The sequence below is a fragment of the Anopheles funestus genome, chromosome 3RL (assembly GCF_943734845.2).
Source record: "Anopheles funestus chromosome 3RL, idAnoFuneDA-416_04, whole genome shotgun sequence".
NCBI lineage: Eukaryota > Metazoa > Arthropoda > Insecta > Diptera > Culicidae > Anopheles > Anopheles funestus.
The window spans coordinates 66,883,258-66,899,002 of NC_064599.1; the positions used below are offsets into that span (position 1 = coordinate 66,883,258).

General features: G+C 44.9%; 1 protein-coding gene across 12 annotated transcripts in view; it reads left to right on the forward strand.

The window, feature by feature from the left end:
- Positions 1-15,671, forward strand: part of LOC125772382 (uncharacterized) — a 142,989-nt gene extending 127,318 nt beyond the window's left edge. For 7 of the 12 annotated variants that reach the window (XM_049444055.1, XM_049444046.1, XM_049444050.1 and 4 more), the window contains exons 2-4: positions 6,072-7,153; positions 8,276-8,538; positions 8,694-15,671. In XM_049444055.1, the coding sequence (XP_049300012.1) occupies positions 6,399-7,153; positions 8,276-8,538; positions 8,694-12,406 (4,731 nt within the window). In that variant the 5' untranslated portion in view covers positions 6,072-6,398 and the 3' untranslated portion in view covers positions 12,407-15,671. Of the gene's footprint in view, positions 1-899; positions 5,489-6,071; positions 7,154-8,275; positions 8,539-8,693 lie in introns of those variants that run through there. The other 5 variants (XM_049444047.1, XM_049444051.1, XM_049444052.1 and 2 more) reach the window with 2 other exon arrangements.
- The last annotated feature ends 74 nt before the right edge of the window (positions 15,672-15,745 follow it).

Below are 15,745 nucleotides of genomic sequence, written 5' to 3' on the forward strand. Positions count from 1 at the left end.
AGCATATAACCCCCCCCCCCCCCCTTATGATGATGATGATGGAAAAAGTAAACATCAGCTAGCTGGCGCGCGTTGATGTGCGTGCTAATTAGGCATTCATCCAAATTAAAATCAACATAATAAATATTTATTGTTTAGCTGTGTTGATCGATACAGCGACGGAGAGTGAGTGTGAGGATCAGCAAAAACGCACAAAGTGAGATGAAAAAAAAAAAAGAAAGTCCAAACAGCATCACCAACCAGGGTTGTTTTTGTGCTGTGCCGTAAGCTTTCTGAAGGGAATATAATCGCACCCGCGTTTCGATATGTGGGATGTTTCGATTCACACATTATCCATCCATTCCGTTGGCACATAATCGGTCGTTTGGTTTCAGTTCCTTTTGTTTTTTCCCTTCTTATCCCCACACCGGTGAGCTGTTTTAAGCTAAATAATTTCACTGCAAATTCCAACCCGTTTCATTTATGCTCCTTTCAATCGAGAAACAGGAACAGTCTGTCCGCCTTTGTCAATCAATCGTTGTGTGAAGGGTTTTGGTTTTATTTTTTTTTTACTTATTCAACTATCTCTACGTCAATGTCCATTTTGGGAGCTTTGGAGATGACAGGCTCGTTGCTTCTGGTATATTTTTGTATTGGCTCGTTTCTGGACCACTGCACAATGGGCCAGTGGTGGACGTTTGTATGTATCTGGATATGTTGCAAAGAAATATACTGAAAGTTGGATTTTTTTTCGTTAAGTTGAAAAATATATTAACCTAAATTGTTTGTGTCAAGAAATACCTAAGAATTGTTTCAAGAAAATAAAAAAATATATATATTTCGCGTTTAAATTTCTTCCCCAACTAAATTTTTCATTTATTCTTCATATCTTTACTGAAGTTTTTACCTACTCTTAGCATTCGCTAACATAAGTAACATTCAAAATTGAGTAATCAAATCTGTAATACTAGTTCGCTAAGTTTGAAAACAAGCCTTTGTTATTTAGATAGTTTCCTCAGTTTGACAAAAGAGGGTAGTTCTCAACAAAGCACATCTAAAGATCTTCACAGCGATTTCACTTCTTTTATTTAAAAAGAAGTATTTTATGCAATATTTGTCTTTATTTTTTCTGGTGCATATAATCCTTGTCATAAGCTTATTATCATTACTAGAGTTATCTCAATCATGTATGATGCATTTTTAAAGAAAATATTAAGGAATTGTTATGTATGTCCGTTCATGAAGCTGATCTGAACCACTGTGGGGTCTGTCAAGCGCACGATCGTACAACGATCCTGCAACCTTTCGTTTCGAAGAAAGTACTTATCTAACAATACCATGGAAGTGGGTAATCTGGGTCGCTTTGGTGATCTTTTTGCCTTCATAGTGCGCAGGGATCGAGTTTGCTTCCAAAAGGGTTGCAAAAAAATAGACCTCACTCAGTCCATGTCCATGCGAACAGCGGATGCTGTTTAATCCGATGGTAGCGAATTTTATCTTACCCGCGATAGTTGGGGTATCCCCCGATAAGGGTGGATATCGAGCATGCCAAGACATAAAACAAGAGAAGAAAATAACGCAGAAAAAAGAATACAATAAGTTCGCCTTTTTTTTAGGTCACCGAAGACGACCGTTTTGCGATGGTTGGTAGGCTGCCGAATGGAAGAATCGGGTCCTAGGTCCTTTTCTCTTCTTGTCCACCACTTTTCTCACCCCTTTTGTGAGCTATTTTCCATAGCACATAAATCATAACATTATTCTTTTATTTTATTTCTCCTGCTGAAAGCTTCTCGCGCTTTGCTAAAACAAAAACTTTACTCAATGGCGCCCGACGACAGCTCGATTTCCAATGTTCCCTCACCAATTCCCCCGACACAAAGGGGAACAAAAGTGAGTTCGGTGAACCACACACAGCAAAAAAGCAAATGAAACGAAAGCTAAACTTATTATTCGAAACCGAAACAATGGTTATTTATAGAGTGTGTCGCGAAATGTCCGCCGGTTCAATGGTGTATCCTTGCAGTGACGTTTTTCGGAAAACGGAGCCCAAAAACTGGCCCCTTTTTGGCTAACCAATGCGCGCGAAAACTATTGTGTGAAAAGTGTTTTCTTTTATACTGTAACTTCCCTTTTTCCGAAAACCGTTGACCAAGGAATAATGTTGTACGATGGCAGCTGCAGAAGCTTTTAGGGCGGGTTCTTAACGGAAGATGGTGGAGGTGCCCTGCAGGGTAGTTTTCTTTTTCTTAACTCTTTCCAACTTTTGTACATTTGGACTACAGCGAACCAGAAAGGTTGACCATTGTTTTGTGTTTGATTTATGTCACAAAAAGTTTCTCGCTAGTTTCAAAAGCCGAACCTAAATCTGGAAAACTACTTATGTAAAGGAAAAGAAAAAAAAATCATAGCATATCATATTCATTATTGCTTCTATTTTTTTCTTCTCCACATTCCAATACGAATTCGGTGAATAAGTTTTGCTCCGGTTTTTAGATAATAAGTTTTTTTCCCTTTATTTTGGGATGGCATATTTCTTCGAGACACATATTTCGCTACGGGGCACTTTAGCTTATCGGTAATTTAAATGGCGACATGAAAGTGCTATCTCGTGCTCCCATTGCATCTTCTTCACAGCCACCGGGTGTTTGATTTGGCGAAAAATGGGGATGAAAATGGCTAAAGTCCACTCGCGTCACTCCATTAAATAAAGCGATAATCCCCTTCCCTTGTGGGAATCTTTTGTAGGGGGGGACCTTAAAAATTAGCAACCAGTCGGGTTTGTCGGTTGTCAGCCAAGTAATTTCACTCTTCTGTCACACACACACACACGAACAAAAGGGCATTGACAAATTCAACGACCCTTGTAACTCGATGATGGGATAGTATCCATGTTCCCGCGATCGTCTCCACTTATCGGTTGACGTTTTGAAGGATTCGACAATCTCGCTCTCGACACACAAACCGTTGGGCTTTGTGCCTGTGTATGTGTGTGTGTGCGTTTTTATCTCCCTGTGTGTGCAGTGACAAAAGCACCGCAAACAGGGAAACAGTTTGAAGTAAAACCCTCGCATAAGAAACACTTTAAACACCGATCCGAGAGCGGTGATCGAAGAAGAAAGGTGTCTTTTTAATGCGTTTGTTGTGTTTCTCGCATTAATCGGGATGGATTTGCCGTTTTTTTTCCGACACACTTCCCATTCCTCATCCCATTAACGCACAAACACGATACGATCGCTCGTTTAATGCTAAACAAATTCGTAAAGACAATCGCAACCCTTTTATGTTGGTTTTTAAGCGAACGGAAAATAAACAAAAAAAAAATCGAACAAAATCGGGTTGCCTCTTTGAATGTCAATGTGAGTATCTGGAGAGAGGATATCAACAAGAATGTAATCGAATGTGTGTCATCTTGGTTGACATCTCAACTCGATACCAAGTACAGCAGGGTATTGGTGAAAATGCCTTAAATCTGTCCACAGGTAGCAAGCTTTTTTTGTTTTGCTGCTGTAAAGGGCAAAACCGTTTGCGATAAGGTACGGTTGAAACGGAAATGAAATCACTACCAAAATAGCTCAACAATCCAGTTGCTGCCATTTTGCTCTTACATGATGATATGGTCGACCTTCGTATCGTGCACGATGGGACAGCGCAGAACAAATTTGAGAACATTTACTTTGTGTTTGTGAAATGTCTTCGAAGTTCTGATACATTTACATCGGAAAAGTTAGTGGACAAATTTTACTCACAGATGGCGCCATTGTACAATATGTGAAACTTATATACAACTCTGTTCTAATCTCTTTGTTTTAAATTAAAAAAGTTGAACTAGTTCTAGTAAAATTTCTCCCAATCTTGTCCCAATATCTTTCCAAATATGTTTAACTAAAGAACCTGCAAATTATAATAGCAATTTCATTAATAAAAAGTTTACTTTCACGTTTTTCTCACTCTTCATAAGCAGTTTATAGCTCATTCATTCTGTAATGAAGTCTGATGAAACTTTGGATTTGTATTGGCGTATGAATTTTCATCTCATGTAACTCACTGTACAATATCAATTCTCTCCCGTTTTTATTTGCGAACTGTCCGCCTTTTATCCCAACGTGCAATGGGGCTATTGATAATATCCTGTTATTAACTCTTTTTTTTTCTTTTTCTCTCACTCTATTCTTTTACAGGATGCTAAGGTGTATCGTGCCACGATAAGGCAGCATAGCAAAGCAGAATTCCCTAGAACAACTTCAACGGGACGTCCGGGTTTCAACCTTCGCCAAGCAAGAACAAGCAAAGCATGTAAAAATAATCCAACCAACATGGAAGCGGAACAACGACAACGTCGAGCATCATGTGCTGGCCGTGTATGACACAGCGGCAGTTACAAGGATCACTGCGGAGACATGCCATGCCAGGCCAACCCCCCAAATGAAGGCCCTCTCTGTGTGCGTGATTTATGGTGTAATTTTATTGGAGAAGAAGCGCGCGTTCGCGATCGTCGATCAATCTTGTGCAGCGGCACCTATCTACCCGATTCCGTTTGCGAAGGGTTCTAGCGAAGCGTGACGTACACAGTCACACAAGCGACTGGCGCTCGTTTAGAGCAGCACTTTACCGAAGCTAAATTGTCCCGTTTAGTGTGTGTGTACAGAGGGTGGAATACTGGGGGCCAGTGGATAGAGGACCACCGCCGGGTAAAGAAGTACCGGAGAAACACAGATAGAAACGAATAATTAAATATTCCATCTTGACGGTGAATGCGCCCTCTTACTACTCCGCCACGGGGTTCGGCCACGTTCGTGTTACATTTCGAAAGCAACAACTCACCCTTCTCTAAAACAGCTACGCGGGAACGTTTGTACGTACGAGCGATCAAGATCACGATCGAACGGTCTATCCCATTCCCACACACACACACGCTCGAGGGGAGGGTTTTACTCCCAGGGCCAAGCCCAGGTTTCATTCGATCCGGCTCGAATTCTACGGCCTAATGCGGCGCAACGGCACGACCGAAGAAGAAACCCGTCCCGGAATGCTGGCTTCGTGAAGGAAAGCTTTTTTCTCCCATCTCTTTCGCTCTCCTTCTTTTCCCCGTGTAAAGAAACGAGAGAAGAATGGAGAAGATAATTTCCACAACGTAAGGTGAAACACTGACAAAACGTGCGGTTCACGATTCGAAAGGACCCGGGTTGGATGGCCCACACAGACAAACACGCGCGAGCGCGCACACACCCCGCTTGGAAGCATAAAACATAAACTCCCCCGGCGGTACAAGAAGTTAAAAAGTCGGCAAGAGTGGGAACAGATCGACGGCAGATGCTTGAAGCGATACGTTCATTAATGGGCGAAACAACAACACGGTGGAACGAAGCGAAACACTCGACGCAGGTCAATCTTACAGGGGTCCCGGGTGGAAGGGACAGGGCCGTACTACGCAGCTGAAAGCAAAACGCATTGGGACGCAGATCGGGAGAGGACGGTCGCTTAACGTAACACCAAGTCAGCAGGCGCGCAGGTACATCCCTCGCTAAGCAACAGCACAATCCAGTCCATGCTCAAGTAGGTGATAAATGTGTGGATGGCTATATGCGTGCGCGGTGAAGGAAACAACTACTTAAGCGCAGAAGGCGCATTAGGCACGGACACACTTGGTCCGTACATGACAACGCTCCGGTTCCAAACATGGTCTAAGAATTGGGAACGAACACCAGTGCGCACGAAGGGTGATTCGTTCCGGGGTTTGTGATGGATTGTCCCGAGACCTGAAACTTGGTAGCAACGACAAGCGGACGGACTCCACTGTTGGTGGGTCAAATTAGGAATAGAACGGCACACAGCATTCTCTCGCAGCACACGCAGGAACAGTAAATTGGGGTACACTTTGTGAGGGGAGCGTGAAAATGTTTTATCCCCTTTCGGAACCACAGAGACTCAAATGTTGTGGAGCAGCTACCGGGTGTTAGTTTGGGAAAATGTTCGCTTCTCAAGGCATTCACTATACATATGAGAAGAATTTTACATGCGGGAATTTAATTGGCACAGAGAGATAGAGAGTAGTGCTTTTCTAAATGTTTCATTTTTTTTTCCTTCCACTTTAGGATTCTACATGAAGTAGTGTGTGAAGCGTGGCGGCAAGAAATACAGTGTATCACAACATCTTAACCCAAATTAAAACAGACTCAATGAGCTGGTGAAAGTGTTCGTCCGCAGAGACGTAAAGTTGTGCGGTGTGTGACGGTGTTCGGTGTTTCGTATGTGTAAGTGTTGAGAAAAAGGCACCACACCCACCAGAAACAGAACAGACATTGGTGCCTGCATCTTCAACGCTTCCCTTCCCGATACCGGCTGTGTGCATGTGCATTCGTGCCGGTGCATCCTAGTGGATTGCATTCCTTCCCAACAAAACCGAAGCCGTCCGTCACAGAATGTCGTGCTGTGAGGGCACTCGGTCGCTGCACAAGCGCTACAAAATATCACTAACCGGCTGTGGGAAAGGCATCGGTACGGTGCCACCGACGGTCCGAGACGTATCACCACCAGCATTAGCATCATCATCATCATCATTATTAGCATCATCTACAACGCCGGCAGCATACGGTGCGCTGGCGAATGATAGTAGCCGTGTGTGCGGCATGGCGATCGCGGACCTTACCACGCGCCACAGTGATAGTAGTAGCAGCAGCAGCAGTACCCGCGACAGTGGTTTTAGTATAAGCACTACCAAAAGTGACCCCCTGTTGAATAGGAGTAGCGATAGCAGTAGTATTATCAGTCCTGCCCGCACACGCCGAAGGACGACTGCGATGACGTCGGCGGTGCGCACGGACACGGCCAGAAGGAAGATAGCAAGGGTGCGATGGTTATCCGGACACACCGGTACTGGCATCGGACGGCTGTTGGTAGTTTTTATAAGTAGCATTCTGCTGTTCATGCACGGACCGCTAAGGGCCGGTGCGGTACTGCTTGACACGAACGGTGGCGTCGGTGGACCAGGGGACGGCAAAGCACCGGTACAAGCGTTCGGCGATGAGCTGGGCGGCGTTAACCTGGAACGGAGCATAGCGGCCGTATTTAGCCGCGTAGCTTACGGGTCCACCACCACAACGAAGCGTAGCATACCGGACAACGTGTACGTGCCGAGTTTGACGACCGTCTCCACACCGCTGCTAACCACGTTTAGGTAAGTGATGTTGATTTATACTGCCGCGGTTTTAAATTTCCCGCACTGTAGTTAACTGTGGAGCCGGAAAATAAGGTCCGCCCGGAACTGGTTCTTTCGCGGAGAGGGTGTAACGATAAAAAGAATTATAAGGTTTTTGGGTATAGTACAGGGTTTTTGCGAAGAAATCATTAAGGTTCATCCTTTTCTAGACTCCTTTCAAGTTGAAGTGCAATACCAGGATTTCTTGAACTTTTCCAAAGGGAAATTGGTTCTGCGTGAAGTTTCTTTAACTCACACATTTGTAAAGCTTTTAAACACGATGGATGTTACATAAGAGGACGCTTTCTATAGAATCTATTTCGATTTATGATATGAAATCCCATAACTATCTCTGCATATTCCACATCAAATTTAAAAGTATCCAGAAATGGTTGTAACTTTCACATTTCAGCTCGATAACTCCTTCTTATTTGGAATCTCTTTAGTTTTAAGAAAGTCTTTAGTTTTACAGTTTTAAATCAATCACTTTTTGCTATTATTCTTAAAAAGTAAATTATACCAATATTAGTTCTATCCCAGTTGCGGCTAAAAAAAATTATTTTTTGGCTTTCTTATGGTGAACCCTGCAGGTTTTTTTAAGTGGGTTCTTCGTAGAATTCAGGAAATGGAGGAAGAGGGAACGAAACGATAAATCATATTAGCTAGCAACACACCAGTATGCAAATGTGGCACCTCCCCAAACTGTTTTAAGCACACCTTCCCAAACAAAATTGGTCCGATATTCCTATTGCGGGAATTGAGAACACTTCTCTGGTTGTGTTTCGTAACGGAGCATACCGTCACGTTGGACATTTGGTTCGGAAAATCGAACATACGAAAGTGGGAAGGAAGTATACAACGCAACAGTAAATCCTTCAGCCGGAACGACAGTCCCCGGAAGTACGCGGAACCAAACCTTCGGGCGCGTAACGTGAACCTCAATTTCCTTCTAAATATACGGTTGACCCTCCTGTTTCATGTGAAATGCGTCAATTAGTTTGAAAGCGTCCCGAGAAATGTACACGTTAATTAAAACTGCTCGTCTGTTTTTTTTACTCTCTCCCCATTTCATGCCCATTTACGCGCTGCCTGCTTGTGTAGGTATGATAACAAGAATAAGGACGCACTGGGTGGTTCGAGTCCTGGCGGAGGTCTCGGCGATAAGGACTCGCACTACAACCAGCAGCAAATCAGCGCTAACCATCGGAACTACGAGCTGGATCTTGAGCGGGATCATGTGCTGCCAACGTCGGCTCCGAATGCGGAGATTCTCAAGAGCAACAGTAATCCGACCTACCCGAACCCGAACCGGCACCACAACCATGACCGTCATCGGCACTCGAACTCAACACCATACCCGCATGGTAAGTTTGCTATTCCAAGAGGATTAGACGCTCACACTTCAGAGTTCTGATGTATTTAGGCGCGATTCTAAGTGAACGGCTCATACATTCCAGCCGTCAACATTGAACCTAATTACTAACACTGATTTTTCTTTCACCTCCCTACCAAATTGTAGGTCACAACGCGAAAAAGGGCTTTCCGACTAATTCGATGTTCTCCGGAGACATACCGGCGTACTCGCCGCCCTCGCGTACATTCTTTACGCCTCCACTGCCCCGCAACTACACGAATCCGTTCGCGGACAAACCGACGCTCCGAGGTACGAACAGTGACAGTACGATCATCAATACGGGCACCTACGCAAACAGACGGCCGCTTCCACCGCCAAGCCTGATGCCTGGTCACGAACGAATCCCAATGCGCCCACCGGATCTAGTTCCAGGTGCACCCGGTACCGGTGTTCTCGGTGGTGGAGTATCGCCCAACGGTGGCAGCCCACCAAAGGTGGCGGGAAATCCGGATCTCGGTGGTAGTATCATGCCACCCGGTTCATCCGGTCCCACTTCATCGCAATCGATGGAAGCGCAACGGAAGAAGGCACTCAACACGCCTTCGGAGAAATCAAACAAGCTGGATGCGGCCAAGGGTTACGACGGTAACAATAAACTGTTCCTGTTGGATGAGAACGCTAACTCCAGTGCCATACTACCGAACGGTATGCACTTCCCGTCGATCTCACGCATCCTCTCTGGCTCGAACGGTCGCCCTCAGATGATACCGGATGTACTACTGCGCTCAGTAACTTCCGCTCCACGTCCTAACCAACCGGCATACGATGTTGGAGGTGGACCAGGTGGTACGACTTCACTCAGCAATGCTAAGAGCCCTGGTGGTCCGGCGTTCGGAAATAGACCAGTTGGATTGGACGGTGATCGCGATCGCGATGGTTTAACCAACGGCGGTGACGGAGGTGCTGGTTCGGAAGGTGTCGGAGGTGATGGAGACGGAAGGCGACATTTTGACGATGATGATGGCGAAAATGATGAGGATGATGAGGACGATGAGGATGATCCGTTTGAAGAGGGTGCAGCACGGCAGCAACCGGGCAGTACATCGAATGTAGCGACATCCACTGTTTCGTCGATGCACGTACAATCCTCCTCGTCATCGCCGATCACTCAACGCATGCCGAATCTAAACCTCAAATCGGTCATGATCAAGAATGCAACCGGTGAGGAAGCTGGTGGTACGGGTGGAGGTTATGGGAATGATCGTAACTTCCAGGGTGATATAGCGGACATTAGCACGTGGACGATAGCGTGGAACATTCACGTTTATCTGTCGGCGATTCTGTTCACCATACTGGCGGTGTACTCAATCTTTAAAATCATCTTCTACGACAAACTGACGCACCTGTTCTCGCAAGCGTACTTCATCAGTATCCATCTGATTCTGATCATTATCTGTCTGCTGCGCATATTCTACCTCTGCTACGACGCGTACAACATGCACTTCAGCTTCAATCTATTCGTGTCCGAGTTGCTGTTGAATCTGCCGCTCACCTTTCTCACGACGACGTTTGCGATCTTGATACTGTTTTTGTTGCTACGCTCGATCAACCACAAGACTAACCGGTACAGCTCCATCTTGCGCCCGCTTACCATCATCATCGGTTCGGTGGTTCACGTTACACTCTGCATCACCCTACACCTGGTGGAGTCTTACGAAACGAAACAGTTCTATCACAAGCAACATCAGCTGCAGCTTCAAAACAAGCAGCTGCTAGGTGGAGGAATGGGTGGAGGCCGAGGTGGTCATGCACCGCCCACCAATATCCAGATTCCACCACGCGTCCTTTCGCTCATCTGCCAGATAATCTATATCTTCATCTGTCTCAGTCTCGGCATCCTGTACCTATACATGTACCGGCTGCTGAAACGCATCCTTCACAAGAGCCAGAACTACATCCACGGATATAATAATCTTTCGTACGCAATTCACATCACGATTGCAACTGCGCTACTGTTCATATTGCTTGCCGCACTGCAAATCTACGGTGCCATTAGTATTAGCTCGCAGACACGCGTGAAACTGTCACCGAGCAGTGGACTGCCCGGTGATGGGCCCGGTGGACGACCGGGCGGTGGTGGAACGCTGTGGGCATCCCATATCGAGATCGATTGGTTCCAGTGGGGTTATCAGTTTAGCATACGCTTCATCGAGATCGTGATCGTCGCACTGCTGTCATGGGTGACCGGACTAAAGACGGGCACGTCGAAGGTGATCCAGCGCGAAAAGGATATGGAGCAACCGAACGCGAGTGGCTTTGCACTGTTCCCCTGCACGTCCTCCTCCAGCCAGGAGAACTTCGAAACAGACTATCCGGCAGTGTGCAATACGAACCGTAACCTGCATACGTACACGATGCGTACCGGCAAACCAATCTACGACGACAACTTTGCACTGAATTCACTCAATCTGGAGCAAAACAATCAGCAAGATCTGCAGCTCGGTCCGCCGGGTGTTGGTGGTGGCAATGAGTTCCAGCGATCGCTCGAAACGAACAGCATGCGATCGTCTTCGCACAACTACAGCAACAATTACAACGGCAGTAACAGTAACAACGAACACGGCCCAGATGTGGCGGATGACTTTCTCAACGAAACGGAACCGATGCCGGATCACTACGAAAATCCCAACTTTGAGCTGAAGCAACATCACCATCACCAGCACAGTGGTAGCGGTGGTGCATCATCCAACCAATATCACGACATCATGGATAACTGCTACTCGGAACCGATCGGTGCTCCACAGTACGATACGAAGTCGTTGCGCGGCGCACAACCTGGTGGACATCCGATGGCACCACCGCATCGGAACTACGATTTCCAAAACTTCGAACGGCCGAACTTTGATCCGCAGCATATGCCGACGCTCCCGCAACCGTCCGCACTGAGTGCGGCACAGTCAATGGCACGCGGTGAGTTCCGTGCATCGAAAAACCTGAAAACGCTCAAGAGTGGCCAGCTGCAGAACGATCTTGGTGGTGGTGGAGCTAACACGATGGGACACCATCATTACAACCATCACGGTAACATGCCCCCCGGACCGGGCGATTCGTTCGATCGGCGAATCGGTGTACGAAAGAGTGGCACGCTCAACAACATCGGTGCAATGCATTTTAACCAGCAACACGGTAGCGGACGGAACAACAACTCCAATTCGTCTGCGTCCTCTTCGTCGGCTTCCTCGAATAACCGGGTGGTACAGCAGCAGCAGCAGCAACAGCGTCGTGGCCCAATGTCTGGAGCGCAAACTCTCAGCTCTGCCCATCATCATCCGCAGCAGCAACCAACGCAACCACCACCACATCATCATCCCGCTGGCCATGGTTTCCCCCATCCCGGTAGCTTCAACGATCGATTGCTAAACGGTGCCGGTGCCGATTCGCTGGAAAGGATCGCGCACGGACAGGATGGCAACTACGATGATAATGGTGGCAACGGTTACTATCACAGCAAAAAACGCTCGCGAGAATCGTCCAGCTCGAGCTATACCGGCGGAGGTCCCGTACCGTACGCTACCAGCAATGATCACCATCCCGTGCATCCTGCCCATCCACACCACCATCCCCATCAGACGACCGAATCGTCCTCGTCGCCAACGGCCAGCATCGGTAACGGTAGTGGTAATGGAACGCCAACCGGTGCACCACCGAACGGTACGGTGACCGGTGTGTTGCCGGGTAAGATGGAACGGGCCCAGGACAATGGCAGTATGCTCGTTGCCGAACAAGGGTTCGTGCGATTTCGTGCGCTAGAGGAACCAACGTTAGGTTCGCGGACAAATCTGCGCGACAAGGGTGGCAAGATGTTTATCAACTCGTAAGGCGTCGCCAACCGACGCGCGTAGGTGCATCGTCGTAAAAAGATTTCCCAAACGGCCCCCCCTGCAGTGGAAGAGTTTCCGTTGCGTGGTTGCGTTCGGTGTGTGTAATTGAGCATGAGTGAGGGAATGTGCGAATGGTTGTATGGTGTGCGGAGTACCGAAGGACAAAGATAGCAAGCGCATTGTACGTAAAGTGTCCCTCTTTCCGATAGGATTCTGGACGGGATCCTTCTTCATGTTTACTGTGACAAGTGGAATGACTTGTTAAAAAGGAGGTGAAAAATTCCGTGCTGTGCATGTAAATAGTTTAGTCGACAAGAACAAAACAAACCCAAGGAGAAGAAAGTTGCTGAACATAAGACCGAGAATGGACTGATGACTCTTGATGGTCGAGAGTAGACGTGGAAACCACTTTCGGATGAACGTGTTTTCTATTGCTTTTTACTTTTTCTGTGTCTTCTGGACATATTTTTTTTCTTTGGGTACGCTCTGTTGTGTTACTCTTGTTAAAGGATATGGCGAATTGAGCGGCACCGCTAATTTTCCAGCCCTGTTTAGACGTTCAGTAACGTTACGGACGTGCTGGGAATTTAAATTAACTTAATCGGTTTAGCCTTCAATTAGAGACTCTTTTAACGCTGGAAAGAAACAATGAAGTCTCGAAAACTGGCCAAACAAACAATGAGCAGAGTGAAGTTTTTTATTGTTCAATCGCAAATTATTCACCTCACTGTCACACTGTCCATGGATGTGCAAGATGTGTTACTAGGCGTAGCGTCTAGTTACGTTATACAGCGTTACCGTAACGGTTGTGCCTACATTTGGACACTATTGTCACACGGACGCGAATTTCCTTTAGGAGCTTATTAATAGCTTCATAAAAGGAAAGCAGGAAAAGTGTCATAAACATAAGAGGACAACTATCCTTTCTCCAAGATACACACACACACAAACTTACATACATTTACAGAAAAAGGGTTCTTTAGGGAAAAAAGCTAAGAGCAACTATGAAACACGTAAACTAATTGTGATGATTTAATCCGTCGTGTACGAACTCGTAAAGCATGTGTTAGGCTGTAAAAACCCCTGCCGATTGTTTTCCCTTACCTATTTTCCTCTATTTGTTCAACAAAACTACCAGCATGTGTAGTAGTATGTGTTGTTTGTACAGCAGAACCAGAAAACAATAGAAATATATAAATACAGTTTGTGTCACGCTTTCTTGCCATAAGTAACGAGGGAATGAAGAAGGGAAGATAGATTAATTTAACAAAAAGAAGGATGTCCACATGCGCGCCAATCCTTCCTCACCTGCTAAGAAACCATCTGCCACTACCATCACCACCACCACCACTAACCACCACGTGACGTGTCTCTGTGTGCCGTACACCCTCCCCGCATATGTCCGTATGTGATCGTGATCGTGAATGTTTGCGGACAAAATCATGAAACGCTAGTCTGTTTTATATAAATGTAAACTGTACATGGACCTGTATCTATACTATATATATAAATGTATATGTGAATATCGTTTTATTTTTAAACTATTATTATTATTAATAATATAATTCGGATGCATAAGGCGTAGCGATAAGGAGTGGTTTATGTTTTTCTTTCTTTTCTTATTCTTTAATACAAAACACACACGCTAAGCTAAGTGATCGTGGTACGCGAATTTCTAAATACGTTTGTTTAAGTTTATCCATAATGGCAAATTAGTACCACAAAAAAGAAGAAGGATGAGATAACAAACATAAACAACACACGGCGCACAAGGAACGGTGAAAGAGTGCATTTAGCAGCTTATTTGCCCTTTGTTTTTATTTAGTACGACTTATTGGTACAACCCTTTTAGGTTGTTAATTGCGTACGGTTTTGTTGTGGATTTTATGATACTGTCCTTGTGTGTACTAACAGTTAAACGTCCCGACGGAGCGTGTGATAGCCCGATGATAGTGCACACAGTGTAAATGTGTGAAGTCATGCCACTAAAGAGCTACTTAATAAAAAAAAAGGAGGAAAAGAAAAAAACTCGGTAACCCCCGTTTAGCTAAGCCAGAAAGAGACAAGGAACGTAACGTACTCGTGACGTTTAGTTGTTTAACTTGAGCGCTTGAAAAACGCCCACAGACAGATTTTGGGTGCGGTTCGAACTGAGTAGAACGTATGTAAAAAGTATATTGACACTAGGCAAACAAAAACGACTCTTTTCGAAAAACGAACGAGAACGGTTTACTGGAAATGTGAAAAAGATCATTTTGTGTTTCTTTCCCATGAGATTTTTGTCCCTTCTGTGCTTTTCTCCCACGTCAAAGCCTGTGCACGTTATAGACGTCAAACTAGTTGAACCACAAGTGATTGTAACGTTTAGAACTGCAAACTGCAAACAGTCCGAACATAAGAAAAAAAAATTATCTCCCATCAACGGAAGATGGTAGACGAAAGGAAAGTAAACAAGAAACAGGAAAATAAAAGTTAAAAATCTGAATAAGAAACCAGCATACAAAACACCCACAATTTCTGCTAGCAGTTAGAAGAGTGATAAAGCCCATCCCCCATGATAGTAAAGGTGAAAGGCTGCTGAATTTTAATATGCAGTATGCAGATGTAGCAGCTAACATTACTACCAAAACACAAACATTACCGAACAACAGATAGAAACATAGAAAGGGATAATGATCGCTGTAAGAATGAAGAAAGGGCAGATGACGAATTGAGAGGCGCTAAACATTTTGCAGTCAAAATAAATAAAAAGAGAAACACAACAAGAAATCCGGAAGGAAATAGAAACAGAAGAAACATATATATAAAAAAGGATATGAATATAATTATAACTGATTAGTACGAGCGTTGAATAAAACAAAGTGTAAGAGATAAAGAGAGAACGAGTGTGTCCTGTGTGTGGGGCGCGCTAGTGTGAATGTAAGCGAAATTTAGCGAAATGAGATCGCCAGTAAAGTAAAATACACAAATAATATATAACAAACAGAAACAGAAAGCACACCCACACACAGCCACACGCAGCAAAATAAAGAGATGAGAAATGTTTAAAGCGACAAAAGAAAAGAAAGGAACAGAAACGAAAAGTGAAAAAAAATACATTAAAACAAAACAAACAAACAAACAAATAAAAACGGTGGCAAGGTTCGCGGTGTGCGCGGCTTGTGTATGAGTAATGAAAAAAATATGAATATTTAAAGTAATTAAATTCAGTAAATTAAGAAATTACGTAAAAATAAAGATGCAAAATTCGACAAAAACTGAATTGCACCATGGTTTATCGTTTTATTTTTTTTCTTTTGATTTTTTTACATGGTATGAAAGAAAGGGAAAACAAAA